Source organism: Planococcus citri, chromosome 3 (genome assembly GCF_950023065.1).
Source record: "Planococcus citri chromosome 3, ihPlaCitr1.1, whole genome shotgun sequence".
In the NCBI taxonomy this organism is placed as follows: domain Eukaryota; kingdom Metazoa; phylum Arthropoda; class Insecta; order Hemiptera; family Pseudococcidae; genus Planococcus; species Planococcus citri.
Window position 1 is genome coordinate 15,722,524 of NC_088679.1, and position 18,895 is coordinate 15,741,418.

Here is an 18,895-nt window from a genome sequence, read left to right on the forward strand (position 1 = left end):
CCCATTACAAATGGTTATTTACATTGATACAGGGGACTCAGTCGTGATTGCGCTCATTTTTTCAATTTTTTTATTCATTTTTTCATTTTTTCAATTTTGAAATCGATCTGGAGGCGAAACAAAGCGTTCTACGAGAAATATACATCGAGCAAAGGTGTAGAGAATTAAATTTCCAAAAACCTAAAAGAGGTTTATTTTTCTCCAAAATGCATAGTTTTTCCGTTTTTCTCAAAAAACAAAAACGTTATGATGATTACCATAAAATTTCTGTTTTTCGAGAATAACGGAAAAACTAATGCATTTTGGAGAAAAATAAACCTCTTCTAGGTTTTTGGAAATTTAATTCTCTACACCTTTGCTCGATGTATATTTCTCGTAGAACGCTTTGTTTCGCCTCCAGATCGATTTAAAAGATGAAATAATGAAAAAATCAAAAAAATTAGCACACTTCTGACTGGATTACCCTGTATATGGAGCTATGCAAATCATAGGGACTTCTGGGTGGGTTTAAATGATTTTTGAATGTCCGAGTACCAAAAATACGTCATGTCAAAAAGTGAAAAATATTTTTTAGGTCCGAAGGTCGATTTTGTCTCGTCACGTCACATATTATCAAAATCTTTATGTGTTGGTTTAAATTCAAAATATTCTTCAGTGATTAGTTTTAAAAAAAAACAACAACAACAAAACGAAAAAACCCCATTAAACCATCATCTATTGACTCAATAGGTTCAGAAGTAAGACACATGTAAACCAAATAAAAGAAACTAGGCTGCTATGACTTTTTTCACTTTTTTTCCAAATAATTAGTAGGTAATTTTTTTTACAAGTTTACAAACGATGATTTTTTTCATTTTTTTTTTCAAAATAATTTTGAAAATACGCAAGCACCTACCAACCTAAATCGACGACCAATATTTTCACACAAAATGACAACTCAAAGTTTATAGACGCTGAATTTCTTTTCTTTCTTTTCTTCAGACGCTGAAATTTGTTTTTCGATTTCTGGCAAATTTTCGAAGATTCGAATTTTGGCAAAACGTGAAGGAAAAATCAAAATGGGCTGAAACTTGTATTGTATTTTACTTATTCGACCTCTCGAATTGATTGGTGATGGTTTCCAACTGTGAAGAGGTTCCAGTGAATTATTGGGTTCCCCAGTTTTATACCTGACAACTTCCTAGATGTGGTTATAGGCCAGTCTAGGACTTATTCCATTTCATCGAGCAGTGCAAGTAAGAAAATCATTGACAGCGTATTCTGTAAAGAACAAGTCACTGAGAAGTCCAATCAACAGGAAGAGTTCCCTCTTTGGCTTTCGTTCATTTGTATGTACAGGTAAAAACTTAGTCTTCAATTCGATCACAATATAATCGAGGTATATTTTGAGTAGGTACCTACCAATAACCAAAATATCGAAACCTCGTGATAAAAGGGGTTCAAAAATATGAATAGGTGCATAGTACCTACGTCATAATAACACAGGGCAAGTTAATTAACACTAAAAAAGAAAAATTCAGAAACTCCAAACTCGGATTTATGTATTTGTAGTACCATTTTCATGGCCCTTTTAATTGATTCAAGCACGTATCTTCAACATATTTATGTGTCGGTTTAAATTCAAAATGTTCTTCGATGATTATTTCTGATGAAAATTTTTTTAAAAATGGAGAAAAAATCGTCAAAACCATTGCCCATTAACTTGAAAAGTCTGGAAATTTCTAATACCTCACATTTTTCGTTCACAAGTTCACAAACGATGATTTGTTTCGTTTTTTTTTTTTTTTTTTTTTTTTTTTTTTTTTTTAATAAGTGATTATTAGAGAACATTTTGATTTTTCAGCACAAAAAAAACGAGGGTTTTTGGCCACTTTGAAAAAAGCGAGATTCATTACGTCTTTTGTTGGCAAAAATGCGAAACATTTTTCTTGTTTTACTTGCAAAGTGGGACGGAGATTTGAAGAAACTGGATTTTTCAAAAAATATTTACAAACGCGCAATTCATGTAGTGCATTGCGCCGCACCGACTGTTGAGAAGTTACCACCTTGGAAACAAATGTTATTGAATGTTTCTATGGCGACATAGCCGAATGGTATTCCCATAACATTCGAATGCACCTAATTTACCCTTACGAATAATCGTAGATAGATACTGTGTGCTAAGTACACGTATCGCTAACCTGAGCCTATGCTAAACATGTACTAAGGAAAACTCGCGGAGATTTCTTCAATGCCTGCATTAAATGTTAACCAAAAAGAAATAACCAAATAGATAATATGTCATGACAATGATTGCAAGAGTGTTGCCGCTGCAATTGCCCGTAAGTTGTTATCATAATATTTTAAATATCACTATCAGCTATACTTGTCTTGTAATAATTAATAATGCTTCATGAGTATTGGATTATTCAACAAAACAGGCCTGAGACTCCTCCAGAGTCCAGACGAGAGAGGACCTCGTGAACGATGAATGAATACAGACTAGAGGAACACATCGGTGACGGTGCTCACGGTCACGTGATAAAAGCTTTTTCGCAGCAAACCAACAAATGGGTGGCACTTAAGAAAATTCGCTGCAAAAAGTACGGCGGCGGTGGTGGTGGTCAAAATGACACAACTGATAACGTATTCAGAGAGATAAAAATTCTGTCAACCATCGATTGTAAATATGTAAGTAAATAGGCACTTTTATAAGTATGGCTATCCATAGAGCAGAGCTTAACATATTAACATCAATTTTATACCTATGTACCAAAACTTCAAGAAATTCCTACCTACTCATATGTTATAATACCAGGTGGTGCAACTATTGGATTATTTTGTCGACGAACGCGAATGCAAATGCGAATGTGGGGTCGTACTGGTATTCGAATTTATGCCCAGCGGTCTATGGGAAATATTACACGATTTGCAAAACCCTCCGAGCATCAGCGTCCTCAAAACTTACATGCGAATGTTGCTACAAGGTGTTCAATATCTTCACGAGCATGGCATAATGCACAGAGTAAGTATAGTAGTTCTCAATCATCATCACTATTAAGAATTTTCGAGTCGTTATTTTTACGTTAGTTCATGGGTCATTCCACGTCAATTCGACCAAGAAGTGGTAAGAGGGGGTTGGCGATTTTTTTAAAATTTTTCCTGTGGAAAGACTTTCGGTAGAGATGACCAATGGCGCAAATCGCAGCCCTTTATTAAAGGCTGCTAGCCTGATTTGAATTCAAATAGTGTTAATTCGGTTACCTAATGAGATTAGAAAAGATGATGATCGTTTTTTGTATTTTAAATTAGACTCTGGTAGTAATGATCATAATTGTGAATACTGATGTTTATTTTGATAATTTTATTGAGTTGAAAACTCCAGTTTTGTTTACATAGTGGCGAATCAGGGAACGTTAGTGGCTACTAAATTAGGGAATATTCGTTATTCAATTGTTGTACGAGATGGTCTAGTCTTTTTACGTATTTTTAAGCTCGTTGCCTTCTTATTTTATATCAAGTGCTAGGGGGTGTCAAAGTTTTTCAAAAACTGGAAATTTCAAGGTCAACATGCCAGTTTTCAAATCTTTCAAAATGGTCCAAAAATTACACAGGTAATAATTGAAGAAAAATTGAACGGCTTAATAGGTATCTAAAAAATATAATTTCTGGTCATATTTAAAAGACTGTCACGTTTGAAGGTCTAATTTTGACATTTATGTAGGTATTGTAGGTGGGAAAATTGTATAGCCTATTTTTTTTTAGAGACCCAAAATCTGAGCCTGAAAATAAGATCCATGGAATTTCTTATAACTGCCCACGTCTCTCATTTTGGAATTTTGCTGACTTTTTTAAAAATGCGATTTCTAAAAAAAAATACTCCCTTTGATTCCACAAAATTAAGCCTTCGAATTCAATTGAAGTTTAAATGCGACTAGAAATGCGTCTTTTAGATATAAGAATGGCCATTTGATTCGTTCATCAATTTATACCCACAATTTTTGGGCTATTTTGGAAAAATTAAAACCTAGTAGGACCGTTCGTTTCCCATTTGGGTTTCTGACATGTTTTGGAAGAGCTGACCTATATCCCTGGAGCGTTGACATCCAGGTTTTTACAGAAATTTAGACATTGGCTAAACCTAATTATTCATTAAAATTGTTTTGATTCAGGTGAAACACCAGTGACAACAATCGCGAGATCAATTTTGTTAACGTTATTTTATTGGGGGGGGCTTAAATAAGGCGCTTTGAACTCCCCACCCTCTATTGGATTATGGCTACTCTGTTTAGAATCTATCTAAATATGTATGTAGTAAAATAAGACTCAATACTTTTTAATCGTTCCCCTTTAGGATAATATAAACTAAATGCAAGAACGCCATTAATCCATAAAAGTCAAAATATACTAAAAAGAATTCATAGTAAGAAGTTCATTATTTTCCATCAATATTTTTCAAAATTTCAATAATGATCTCTTTCCGATAAATTCGAAATTTAAAAAGAGAAACAAACGAGCCTGAGTGAATTGAGGCCAAAATCTTTCCAAAATGATTGTTTTGTGGGTCATTCCACGTCAATTCGACCAAGAAGTGGTAAGGGAGGGGGGGGGGAGGTCGACGATTTTTTTTGAAATTTTCCCTATGGAAAGACCTTCCGAACGGATGACCAATGACGCAGATGGCAGCCCTCTAGTCCTTTTTTAAAAGCTGCTAAGGGGTGTCAAAGCTTTTCAGTGAACTTAGAATATCATCCATTTCAGCAGAGGATTACTTGATAACCACGATACCTACCAAAATGGAACTTTTTCCAATAGTAAGGGTTTTTAAAGGCTTTTTAGTGATATGCTAAAAATCAGTGTAGCCATTTTTTTCGTACGAAAAATTAGCTCGAAAAGTTTCAAAACGTAGTTTTTATAAAGAGCTTCAAGTTTTTATATCGTTCCGATTCTCAAAATATTAAAAAATTAAGGAGTGCCTTGTTTTGTAAAGTCAATTTTTAAAAAATCGAAAGTTTGCGAAAAATGCGATTTTTTGATTAAAAAATGAAAAAAAGTTTTGAGTGATGAAGTTGACCCATTTGACCCCTATTTATACGTATCCGTTGAAAATGTTGAGAAAAAACCTTTCATTCGACGAAACATAAACTCATTACAAATAAATCAAAATTCGAAAAAATTCAATTTTCAATTCCAAACGTCAAAAAAAATTTTAATTTATTTAGTTGTCTTATTTTCATCTCTTTCTGGCGTATTTCATGAAAAAGTTGATGAAAATTACACTCATAGCAAAAAAATTGGAATTTATTCATTTTTTCAATTCACCCAGAATTTTTATTTTTTTTTGTGAGGAGTTCACTTCATCGAGGGAAAGGGGGGTTTCAATTTTTTTCAATGGATACGTAAAAATAGGGGTGAAATGGGTCAACTTCACCAATCAAAACTTTTTTTCATGTCTTAAATCAAAAAATCGCATTTTTTTCGCAAACTTTCAATTTTTTTAAACCAACTTTTCGAAATAATGCCATCCCAATTTTTTAATATGTTGTTCGGCATGAAAATTCACCCATGATATATTTTTTTCAGAACTTTTGAGAGTCGGAACGATATAGAAACTACGTTTTAAAACTTTTCGAGCTAATTTTTCTGACGAAAAAAAGTGGCAACACTGATTTTCATGATATCACCAAAAAGTCTTTCAAAACCTCTAACTATTGGAGAAAGTTCCATTTTGGTAGGTATTGCGGTTATCGAGTAATCCACTGCAGAAATGGATGCTATTTCAAGTTCACTGAAAACTTTGACACCCCCTAGAAGCCTTTAAAAAAAGGACTAGAGGGCTGAGATTTCTGCCATTGGTCCTCCCTTCGGAGACCTTTCCACAGGAAAAATTACGAAAAAATCGCCAACCCCCTTTACCACTTCTTGGTCGAATTGACGTGGAATGACCCTCATCGCTTCTACGTATTTATTAATGCACAACTGTATGTTGTAGGATTTAAAGCCAGCCAATTTACTTATCAGTGGACGAGGTATTCTGAAAATAGCCGACTTGGGATTGAGTCGAATGATGTGGCGAGGTCAAGACGAAGGCAGACCATACACTCCGCAAATTGCAACCAGATGGTATAGAGCGCCCGAAGTTCTGTACGGTTCACGTTTTTACGATCATTCGGTCGACCTGTGGGCAATTGGATGCATTTTAGCTGAAATGATCACTAAAACGCCTTTATTTGCGGTAAGCCATCCACCTCGAATTGAACAATAAGGGCTTTTTCAACGTTATTTTATAAAAATGTGTCGTATATGTACGCAGGGTGAAAACGATATCGAGCAGTTGGCCATTGTAGTACATAGTCTGGGAACACCTACACTTGAAACATGGCCGGCCATCGAGCATTTGCCGGATTACAGTAAAATTACATTCGCACCGAGTTCGGGGAAACCGTTCCAGCAATTAATTCCCGATGTCGATGATGCCTGCTTTTTAGATTTGATCAAATCTTTCTTGAAATACGATGGAAACAAACGCTCTTCAGCTAAAAAGGTGCCTAGTCTACCCTATGCTATGGGTCTTGTGACACAATACTATAGCCCAAAGTCGATCTACGTATAATACTGATGAGGTGGCTTATTGTGTGTTTTCAGGCGTTAACCCACGCGTATTTTTTCAAAAGACCTTTACCATTGGCAGAACGATCGTTACCGGTTCAAAGACACAACCATCGTAATATGATTAGAAATCAACTAGGATCAAATGCTAATGCACGCTCTTCGGCTACAGATACTCGCCGAAGTTCTTCGTCAACATCGACTTATGATAGTTACTTCGATGCTATGCAGTCGTTCGTTCAACAAAATTGACATCCACAAATTCGTTCAAATCACGAGAAAATAGTATTCATCTACCAACCAAAAAAAAAAAATTGCTAAACTTTCGATGAAAGTAGCTCGAAATGTAAAATCTTTTCATAATGTTGTTAAAAGGACTCAAAAATACCATTAAAATCAATAAAGAAAATTTACCAAAAAGCCATAAAATTTCAATAGGTAGATACCCTATTGGCCAAAACAGTACAAAAAGGTGACGAAAACCTTTCAAAATGCAGTAAGCACAATCGAAAAAAATAAAATAAAATTCCTGTAGAATTTCCCTAAAATGTGGGAAACTTTAGCGTTGAAAAAATAGGAATGTAAGTAAATCACTAACGAAACAATTTGATTATTGATGTTACTTGGAGATTCTATGTAATAGTAACAACCTTGAAGACCCCTGAATTACTGACTCACTCCGTTGATCAGGTGTTCCTGTTCCCTCTAAATTATCGTGTATTCAAACTTGTAAATGATGAATAATTATTTTGAATTAAAAAATATAAACGTTATTATTACTTATTAGTTATTAAGCATGCAGATCTCGTCGCTATCAAAAATAAGTTTTGCTGATGAATGTATAGGTAAGGTATCATTTACAATTGACGGATTAATAATTAATTACCTACATTAGGCAACTGAAAATGGGCTTAATCCATACTTTAAGACCCTAAAAACAGAAAACAGAGTAGGGTTTTTCAATTTGAGTTGTTTTTGTGGTCAGGAGAGGTGATCAAAGTTTAAAAAAATGGTGGCTTTTGCCCTACTTCAAGAGTTTGTTGGGACATCAGTGCTGTTTTGCGAAACAAACCAGGCTCATTCTATTTTCGGATTCTACGCACTTTTTTAAGTAACCTTAAACTACTTTTCCCAATTTTTGATTTTCGAAGTTTCAAGCGCGTATGGAAGATTTTTATTTGTATAATATTTTAAAATTCGGAGTGCGCGACGCTGGCGTTACTCCACCACGTAATCGTGGCGCGAAACCGTGTTCACCCGAAGTTCAAATTTAATTTTATCGTATTTAGAAAAATTAGTCTTATGCGCTTGAAACTTCGAAAATCAAATAACGGGGAAAGTAGTTTGCTTTGCTCAAAAAAGTGCGTAGAATCCGAATATGACCTTGGTTTTATTCGCAAAACAATACGATGTTGCTACGAACTGTTGAAGTAGGGCAAACACGGTCATTTTCGCAGCTTTCACCGTCTCTCCTGTCCACAAAAACAACTCAAATTTTAAAAAACTCATTCTGTTTTTTGTTACTATCGCAATTAAGCCCATTTTCAACCCAAACACGAAAAAAAGGTCAAAAAAAGTTGCCTCCTAGTGTAATTGAAAATCGAACCAGCTATTGACTGAAGGGCGTTTTCTAACCCCTCTCTACCCTTCTTTGTATTTACCAACATTATCCACGTTATCACAGATATACAGTCGATTATTTTCCCCGAAGTATAATATTATTGCCGAAATAGTGATAAGATTTTTTTTTAAATCGATAGTATTGTAATACTTGATTTTTTGTTAAAAATACCTAACTACAGGTAAAATTTTTCGTAATCGATTTTTTTTTTAGTCATGAACCTATTTTTGTATTGCGAATTAGAGTTGACTCACATCGATTTGCAACACATCCACTTTGCCCAGTGGAGAAGATTGATCAATTTTTTAGCTTTTTCAAGTTACCCAGCATGGTTTGTTTTCAACGTTTGGTAGGGATCGCATACCCGCCTTTATTTATTGGATTAGGAATAGATTCTATCACGATGTAAGGAAAATGTACCATCAACAGATTCAAATTGCAAAACAGAATTCTTGGAGAAGATTTTGTACGCAATCGAGTCTGTGGTCGCTTCCTTATAAAATTGTTACGGAAAAAGTAAGAAATAAATCAGAAATACCTATTTTTGAGAAACCAAATGGTACATCTCATGATTTTGACAACTATCAAAATATTGATTTCTTGCTTAAGAGTAAATTCCCTGAAAATCCAATAAACCTTCAGGATCCAAATGCTAATAATTATATACGAGACGAAATAAATGCTAGATTTGAAAATCCTCCACCGGTTGAAGAACCCACTCTTTTAGCGGATGCTCCGCGACTTGCTAGTATAATTAGGAGACTTAACAATAAAAAAGCACCAGGAATCGATGAAATAACAAATAGATGTGTTAAGTTACTCAATCTGCATCATCCAGATATTATTGTTAATTTAATTAACGCGTGTCTAAGAGCTAATTACTTTCCGAAAGAGTGGAGAATAGCGAAAGTAGTTTTTCTTAGAAAACCAGGTAGGAACCCACGTACGGTTGAAGCATATCGACCTATCTCTTTGTTATCTGTATTTGGTAAATTACTGGAAAGATTTATCTCAATAAGTTTGATCAAATTCTTTGATGAAAATGAAATAATTAGTCGCAATCAATATGATTTTAGGAAAGGAAAATCAACGGAGATGGCGCTCCAAAAATTAGTGAACAAAATACATGAAAAAATGAAAGACTTTCATTATGTAATTGTTAGTTCTTTAGATATTAAGGGTGCATTCGATAATGTCTGGTATCCGAAGCTTTTTGTACAACTTATGCAGCGTAACACTCATAATCAACTTGTTATTACACTATTTCAAGGATCGCAAAGTTTGCTATCAGAGTGGAGGAATAAGAGTCGAACGAGATATGCAGAGAGGATGTCCGCAGGGCTCAGTCCTATAGGACCGACTCTCTGGAATTTCTATATAAACGATCTCGTAATGTTTAGGGTAATGGATGAAATATACAGATTTAAAATAAGATTCTATCGTTTTGCTAATATATACATTATTGCGTACGCAGATGATATAATTATTGTAATCTGGGGAAATCATCTGCACTCTCTAATGAAAGATGAACAAATGGTTCTAGAGCTCGTGAGAAGATGGCTCCAACGCTCAGAACTAGAACTTAGTCTGGAAAAATGTACGTATTCAATTTTTACAAACGCTCGTAGAGATATTGTCCCGCCTCTAATTGTAAATGGTCATCAACTTGTAGAAGTTCATAGCTTCAAATGGTTAGGAGTGATAGTAAATGTGAATCTCTTGTGGAATGACCACATACAGTACGTATTTGATAAGTGTATCAGATCTGTCAATATGCTCAAAAAGATGCTGGCAAATATGTGGGGCGAGTCCAACTGGGCCAGACGTATGTATAATGTTTAAAGCCATTGTAGACGCAAACTTCAAATACTGCTCATCCTTGTTTGTACATAGAGTAAACTATCCACTTTCAAACAAAACATTAATAAATCGTGCCCAAAGAATCTATGCAATCAATATAGCGAGGTTATACAGGACAGTATCTCTAAACGCATCTAGAGTATTAACAAAAGTTGTTCCATTACAAATGGAAATTATTATTAGAAATCTGTTTTATTTCGCAAAAAAAGGATATCCTATATCCGAACAAATTTTCTGGTCTATCGAATACAGTTATAGGACTGATAGAGACATTCTACCGGAGATTTTATTCATTGAGACAATACGTGGTATAGACAGTTTTGAAATTGTAATTGTAAGTAGATGAAGGCAATGAGCGAAGATCACGGGTTAGAAAAGAGAAAGCGGTAAAAATTGTAAGAGATTGGTTTGTAGATAACATTTGGCAGGTAGAGTGGAATAACACGGAAACAGGAATTGCAACAAAGGTTCTACTACCAAAAATCCGACCGTGGTTAGAGTCTAATCTCGAATTAAACTACTTCACAGCGCAAGCCTTTTCAAATCACGGACAATTCAACGAATTTCTTTTTAGTAAGCTGAATAAAGTTCCCACCCCCTGTGTCGGTGCTCTACGGAGAGAAATCAGGTGAAGGAAACTTCAATTCGTCTTTTGTTCTTTTGTCCTTTAACAGAATTCTTACGTGATAAATTTGTACAGTCTTTGGTAATGCAAGAAGGTCAAACAAGACAGGATCTGATTATATGCATACGAGCGTTTCAAGTCTAGTTACCTATTATATGTAGGTAGGGGGAAAAAGAACTAAAGAAGTACCACACAAGAACAACCTATCATAGGTAGGGGAAGACCAAGTATCGTGGGAAATATGTAACGTTGGCTCGTCCTATAGTCTTTCATCGGTAACATGATAGATAGGAATGTTTTAATATTGTCAAATACTACGTAATAATCAGTTAATATGGTATTTGTTAGTGCGAATTTGCGTTAATTTGTTTTACTATTGTTCTAAGATCTAAATTGACTGTTCAAGTTATGTGTTAATAAACTTATGTGACATGTACATTGTGAGTAAATTATTTCGAGCAATAGTGTATATTTTCGTATTCGTGGTAACACATTAATGGTAAAGAATTGAGTGATATGAATAGGAGTCTCAAAGAATTAACATTTACAGGGTGCCCAGAAATATCAAGCACCCCTAAGAAAGTTTTTCATTGAAAATATAGGTTGGCAACGTGAAATAGATGCATATGATTGGTGGAATGTTATTCCAGTCCAACAACCAATCATGTGCTATCATTATTATCATTCACTGTGACCAACCAAAGTATTTTAGTAGAAAACTTTTTTTAGGTGTGCTCGATATTTCTGGGCACCCTGTACGTGTCAATTTGGTACCTATCATAGGGATAAAGTCATCTCGCCTTTTAAACTACTACTCTTCTTAACATTTTGGCGCCCAACATGGGGCAATTGACGCTGTTTTAGGCACAGATTGGTCCTCGTTGCTCGGGCTGCTTCCTCGTTTCCAGTACCATTTCGAGACACAACCGGTCCAATTTGCTACCACGAACCAGATGGTGAAGTTGGAAAATAAATGCACCGAGGTACAACTCTGCGGTATTCAGAGAGTTGCTTCGTCAACCACGTGTGATTTTCGACCGCACTTACGAGGGCGAACAACCAAACCCTCAACACCAAAATGGACACCAATAAAGTAATTATGAGTCATAATGATGTAAGCTGCGAGTAATTTATTAATTAAACATCAACCTCGTCAAAATTTAATTAATCACGAAATACAAATCTCTGATAATAAAGTAAACAAAAATTACTCCCAGCGAGGTAGGAAACCGGTCGTATTAGTTTATTTAGCCATCTACATTGTCTATCTACTGGTGTTTGAGGTGGAATTATGGTCCTGGGTTCGAATTTTTGTTGGGGGTATTTTTTTTTTTTTTTTAAATAAAAGCGCAGTGTCCTACCATTCATATGATGTTGTTCACCGGATCCCATATCTAGACCTATGATGGAGCCGAAATACAGCGCGATCATGAGGTTCAGTTTAGACGAGTTGGAAAAATATTTTCATGGGCATATTGAGCGCGTTGCAGGAATTCGAAATGAGAGCGTGGAAGCAATTTATACAGAAATGAAAGAGTGGCACTATGGCGCAGCTTTGAGTTCACTGGCTCTGGGCTACATGTGTATAATCCGTGCTCTGTTATCTCTCATCTAAACACAGATGGTCGCAAAAAACTCTTTTGGACCACTTTCGGCTATTTTAATGAAAAAATTTGAGGAATGTCTGAAGTATGTGTACGATTACTTCTATCATTTCGCCACAAGATCCACCCATCCCTAAAGTGAAAAACTCATCGCACCCAAATCTGTTACATGCTGGAAATGTTGCGGTTGAAGAAAAAAGTCGTGAAGCAATACCAGCAATTCTATTCGCTGGAGGTTCCTTTTCTATTGATAAGGAATTGCCCCTGAATGGAAAGGAGGAACCACATTATAGTCTACGATTCAGCAATATGGAAGTGCAAACCGATTAAGGAAGTGCGAACCGATTAAGTAAGCTTATATTAAACGTTTATCTGCAATAATTCTTATGACTAGAGAAGTAAAGCCAAATAAGAAAATGGAAGGAATGAGAGACGCGCTTGAATCACGCGATTGGAATAGATTTTTATAAGTTATCTCGAATCAATTTTTACTGAGACATCATACATTCGTTATTAAGTAAGTATGTGTATTAATGACAAAAAAATGAACTAGTAAGCAATGTTTCATTTTCAATTGCATTTAATACTGGTTCATGCAGTATGACTCTGTTATGGAAACCTTGACTAATTCTGGCAGATCAGATCTGGTAGTGATGAGACCAAATGTAGTATATATATACTGTAAACTAGATGGAAACTCCGCGAATCCGCTTGATCAATGTCGCGATAAGTACCTGAAGAGATTCTTGCATAATGAGCAAGAGGTCCTATGTATCAGTCTACAATTCTCTCCTTCAGCCGGAATTCTACGTTGGGGTCTACTCGATGCCTGGGGAGCTGATTGAAGAAAACGGAGGAATAACGACCAAAGAGATAACGTTTGCGCCAAACTGACGAATTAAATGAAGTGGAAAAGTGCAAAAAGCAGAAAGCAAATTTGTAATTAATAAGACGTCGCTGACGACAAAAGCGCCGGCAAACTTTCGGCTTATTTAAAAAATTGATCATTAATTGAGATCATAGTTTCTGCTGAAGTAAAAATTTTAGGTAGGTAGGTACCTAAACAGACGCCTTATTAGGTAAAACTTTAAGCTAAAAAATTGACGTCTGCCATCAACAATATCGCAAAAACAACACAAATAGATCCTCAGGTAATCATATCCAATAATCTTAAAAACGCGAGCCAAAGTGCTGTAGTTGCTAATTTGTCAAAGATCAGGTACATGAAGAAACACATTCGGAATGCTCATCGTGATATTGCACTAACTATCCACCTCTACCAGCAAGTGTGGTAATGCAATTTTTTATTTTATTTTATTTTTTTTTATACTACATCCTTATATATTAAAAGATGTTTGAAGGAAAACCTTGATAGAGTCCGCCAGCCTTTTCTACTGAACCGATTTCAACAAATTTTTTTTTTAAACGTTCCTTTTAACGTGTAGATATGTCATCAAGAAAAAAAAATCGGAAATTTTGAAATTAAGGGCCGAAAAAATTGAAAAAACACGTTTTCTATTGTGTTTAAACAATAGAATTTCGAGTAGAAACCTTGATAGAGTTCGCCAGCCTTTTCTATCGAACCGATTTCGACAATTTTTTTTTCAAACGTTCCTTTTGACGTGTAGATATGTCATCAAGAAAAAAAATCGGAATTTTTCAAATTAAAGGCCGAAAAAATTGAAAAAACACTTTCTCTATTGTTTATAAATGCACGTATTACAATGCACACCGACAACAATACACTCAGAACGTTGCTATGTGGGCGTGTTTACAGCGTAGGGGTGTTGAGGAGGGAATGATGTTGTTGTTTGTTGTGTTGCGAGTTACATTCATTGCTATAGTATTTTATTTTTTTCAAAACTGGAATGTGGTGTCTGTTAAAATAATAAGGAGAGGAGGTTCTACACTTGAGATCATTTGGGTTAGGATTTTATTTCAACAGCACAAATTTAAATGTTTAGTGGAACATTGTTTGTAAAAAAGTTAAAGTGAAGATGAAGAAGGGTTCAGTACAGTGTAGCCAGAATTTTCTCAAAGAGAGGGCAAAACCAGATATTTAGGTATGAAAAATCGAAATTAGAGGTAATGTAATGGAAACCCTTCGTAATGTACATATGATAATTTGTATGGAAATGAAGGTGCAATTACTGCTCAAGTGAAGTGAGAGCGAAAAATTTGTTGAAAAAAATGGGTCGAAAAAACGGTTCATTATTGCGTGCATTATTTCTAATTTTCACTCGCGGGGGGGGGGGGGGCTCAAGTCACGTTCCTCTCTTAGCTAAGCCACCACTGGTAGGGTTTCTACACTTGGGATACAAATTTGACTATCCTACCTCAGATTTTCATTTAATAGGATTGAATTACTGCAGCATACTCACTACCTACTCATTTTATGCCATCATTTTACAAAAATTTTAAACATTTTTCTACCCAATTTTACATATAGAATTTCAGAAATTTTACTCCTAAAAAATGATGATAGCTAATTATCAAGTCAGTAAGTATACCAGAGTAATTCAATACGCCAAGTATAAATCTGAAGTGAATAGATGTAAGTTTTTTGAGAAAAAAAATGTCGTTAATTCATTGTAGAAATTGATAGAAATATTGTTCAAACTTGAATTTTTTAAACATTGTACTTTAGAACCAGAGTAGAATTTGCTATTGACACATTTCAGCTGATTTGCATTTAGGAGCAGGGGCATGAGTTGAGTTGTTAAAAAAGTGAGCCCCGGAGGGGCGAGAGGCCTGAGCGAAGCGAGGGCCAGGGCGAGCAGCACGAGCGAAGCGAGTGCGCGAGCTATGGAGGCGGAGGTCGCGGAGCGACCTAGGGGGCGAAGCCCCCTAGTACCCTAATTAATAGAGGCTATAATGGCCGTTGTAATTTACAAGATAATAAAAAAAGAAAGAAATTATATAACTTTAATTTGCTCCATACAGTAGGTACCTACTTCAAGTTCAATCTAAAGGTGACAAATCTGATGAAGCGAAATCATCCCTTAAATACAGAGCAAGTCCTCAGCTATTTGCTGATTCGGCTGATTGCAAGATAGTAATTGTGTTTTTTGCTCATTTGATATACATATATGTAGGTACTACTCCTGTATAAATCTACCATGTCACCCATGGCAGGCTAAGTCCTAGTTTGAAAAAAGTTGTAGTGAAGTCTCCTCTGCGAGGAAAGTTCGTAATCTAACCTGGACATGTTCGGCTTCTTAAATATTGCTTACTTTAGCGCCTATGAATTAACCTGTGGATAGGCTAACCGAATGTGTTTTTGTGTTTTAGGTATGATTGATATCAACAATACTGTAAGAAATACTTGTACTTATAAAAACTTTGAATTAGGAAGAGAAGTGTTGATAAGAATCCAAACAAATTTTTATAAAGTAAGTAAATGTTTTAAAAAAAATTTTGTCGCTTTTATTAGGTACAATGTATAGGGTAAAAAATGAGTCTTTTTTTCTGGTAATTTTCGGTAAGATTGCCAAAAAGTAGGTAAACATTTTAGTAAGACATGTAGGTACCTATAATACTTTTTCACAATTTTTATTGAAAAGCAGAACATTATTTTGATTTTTGATAATAGAGTGATTGAGTGTTTTTGGAATACATGCTTATACTTAGGTAAAGAGCGTCAAAAGCGACATGCAAAGTTTTACCACTTTTGGGCGCCATTTATGATATAGTGAGATTAGGAATTACTGGCATATAGAGAAATTATTAGGTGGTTAAGCCAAGAATTATTCCCTGTAAGTGTTTGCTTTCATTTACTGATTTTGTTTCATCAGGCGAACTATCAATAGAATGAACCCCTGCACTGGTCCATCAAAAAATTCTATGGGAATGGTCATCGTTTATAAAATTTTAAAAACCACTAAGGCTGTACCAACGTCTCCTCATTAGAGGATATCAAAATTACAGCGGATCAGCCAACCTATAATAAAATCAAAAGAAAGGGGCTGATTTGGACATCTGGTAAAACTTTGAACCTAAAATAGTTTCTATATTAGACATACATAAGATTTGATACAGGGTAGGATAAAAGCATCAAAGGGTAAAATAAATAAAAAATGGGAGTTGGCATTGTGATAAAAGAGCCAACACAGCTAAATATGTAGGTACCTATCACCTATTTACTTACATTTAGTTCTATCTGTCTATTTTTCATTTCGATTTGCGCAGTATGACAAGGGACATGTCCACCATTTTCTTGTGAAAGTTATCTTTTTATAATTCAAAAACTGTGACGTTTATAAAAATTTTAAAAGAGTTTTTTTTTCGCACAAAATGAAAAAATATAACAAATTTTTCAAAAATTTTGAAATTTCATGCTGTCGAACCAGAGATATATCTAAAAAAATGAACGTGAAAACAAAAAAATCGAACATTATCGTTTTTATTTTTTTCAATATCTCACGTTCCACTGCATGACATTTCAAAATTGTTTGCGAAATTTGTCATATTTATCATTTTTACCAAAAAAGAACTTCTGTAAAATTTTTGAAAATGTCATAGTTGTCGAGTTATGAAAAATACACTTTCCCAAGAAAAAAGCAGACCAGCCCCTGTTATAGTGCATTAATTTTGATGATACTACAACATTGAAATTGAGGAATATTTAGTATATTTATGCAAAAATAATCAGGACTGTCCATTCTTTAGAACTGCAAAAACTGAGGAGGATTCAAAGACATAATTCGGGGTTGAAAATTGAATCAAAATAATTATGCTAAAGAGGTTAATGAAAATTGTTGGAAAATAAAATCTCCAGACTTCAAATAATCTGCCGAATATCGGATCGACGACAATGTTATCAGTACTGTCATCGATGGCCCACTTTGTTTAGTTTCTGATCAAAGTGTTTGTTTTTTCTATTTTTTGTAACAACGAAATTTGAACCAAGCTAAGAAGTAAAACTTGGTGGTAAATTTTTTTTTTGTAGTAGTGTAAGCGTAAGCCAAAAAGTGTGTTTGAAGCTGAATGTGATTGATGTAAGTAATCTGTTACTTTTCTGTTATATTTTTTTTACTTCCTCATTTTCATACTTGGAAATTACGGTACTAGTGATTAAGTATTTGAGTATGTACTTTCCAAGTTTCAGAAAACTAGTATTATTATCAAGGGGAAAAGTCTAGTTGAATCTCGAAATGCGTTTTTCCTGTTTCATCTTTCACACGAGTTCATAGGGGTAAAATAAGTTTTCGAAAACTGAGAGCCTAAATCCAATTTTAGCCACGTTGAAAAATTAAAAAAATTATATTTCATGACTTTTTGCCTAATTTACACATTGAAGGGGCTACAAATGATTTTGAATTGTGAAAAATCGCGATGAAAAAAATATATGCGGAAATGATTAATACGACGTCAAAAAATAAACATATTTTGTTATGATCATTTTTTTTCTTACTCTACTTAAAAAAATTTTGAAGCTCAAAAATTGTATCAAAAATTATCGAGCTTCAAAAACATTTTAAATTTTATAGTTGAAAAAAAAAATGATCAGAATAAAATTTGGTTATTTCTTAACGCAGTATATTCATTTCCGCATTTACTTATATTTTTCATCGCGGTTTTTTGAAATTAAAAATCATTTGTAGCCCCTTCAATTTGCAAGTTGGGCAAAAAGTCATATAATCGGTAATTTGGTTCATTTTTCAAAGTACTACCGAACCCCCATGGTTAAAATTGGATTTTGGCTCTTACATTTTGAAAATGTATTTTGCCTCTAAATTTTCAAAACAGGCAACTTGTTCATCTGACTTTTTTTTTACTTCTAGGTAGGTACTCGGTTATATCCGAATCTGAAAATTTATACCATCACTCCTCGGACACCCAGTATACGTTTATCGCAAAAATCAATCTGATCAACAAAAGGGCAAATACCGACTACAAACAACACAAACCTCTCAAAAGTAAAGTAGGCAGGCCGTGTAAAAACCAAAATAAATTCCTCAAAATGTTAATTCTTGTATATATATACATTCGAATCACAGGATTGGTCAGATGATGACTGTTCAATGTATGTAATTACGTATTTTTGGTATATAACTTCCTATACATCAGTCACGAGGATGGCGATCTATTTTACGATGCTCTAGATGGCTTCATCACTGAACCATCCGATACAGAGGACATTGATTTTTTTCACCCTGAAATGAAAATAACTCAATTGGATATATGACATCAAAGTCCACGAGAGGGAGCCAAAAAGAAGAGTTGATCAAGCTAACATAATATTCGATATTTGGGTGACAAGCGTAGAAGGCGAAAGCTATGTTATTGAAATGCAACAATTATTATTTGCCCCGCACCAAGTCACATAGTTTCAACTACACAACAATTGTCAATGTATAATTTAATGGTAGGTAAGGTAATTTAGTGTATATTTATGTTGAAAAAGATTTCGAGCTTCCTCCTTAAGTAATTACATTACGCTATATACTCAACGCATTGTGAATATTTCTTTAATATGTATTTCAATATAATTCCGAATTATTGCAGGCGATGTTGTAAGTATCCTGGCGAGAGCTAATAAAAGAATCGAATTTCAAATCCAAATATCACTAAGGAAATACGTCAGATAAACACGTT

The 18,895-nt window shown here is 34.6% G+C and overlaps 2 protein-coding genes across 2 annotated transcripts in view; one reads left to right on the forward strand and one right to left on the reverse strand.

Annotated features, from left to right (window-relative positions):
• LOC135841264 (nephrin-like) overlaps window positions 1-18,895 on the reverse strand; it is a 1,354,679-nt gene that overhangs the window by 979,817 nt on the left and 355,967 nt on the right. The window lies entirely within an intron of this gene.
• Window positions 2,109-7,361, forward strand: LOC135841271 (cyclin-dependent kinase 20). Its single transcript, XM_065358154.1, has 6 exons — window positions 2,109-2,321; window positions 2,421-2,670; window positions 2,798-3,004; window positions 5,972-6,214; window positions 6,293-6,523; window positions 6,625-7,361. Exons 2-6 carry the CDS (start codon window positions 2,467-2,469, stop codon window positions 6,838-6,840), a joined length of 1,101 nt encoding a protein of 366 aa, XP_065214226.1. The 5' UTR covers window positions 2,109-2,321; window positions 2,421-2,466; the 3' UTR covers window positions 6,841-7,361.

Coding starts and splice junctions, on each gene's coding strand:
- LOC135841271 (XM_065358154.1), top strand. CDS start 2,467: ATGAATGAATACAGACTAGAGGAACACATCGGTGACGGTGCTCACGGT. Junction 2,671..2,797: donor CAACCATCGATTGTAAATAT/GTAAGTAAATAG, acceptor TTATAATACCAG/GTGGTGCAACTATTGGATTA. Junction 3,005..5,971: donor AGCATGGCATAATGCACAGA/GTAAGTATAGTA, acceptor TGTATGTTGTAG/GATTTAAAGCCAGCCAATTT.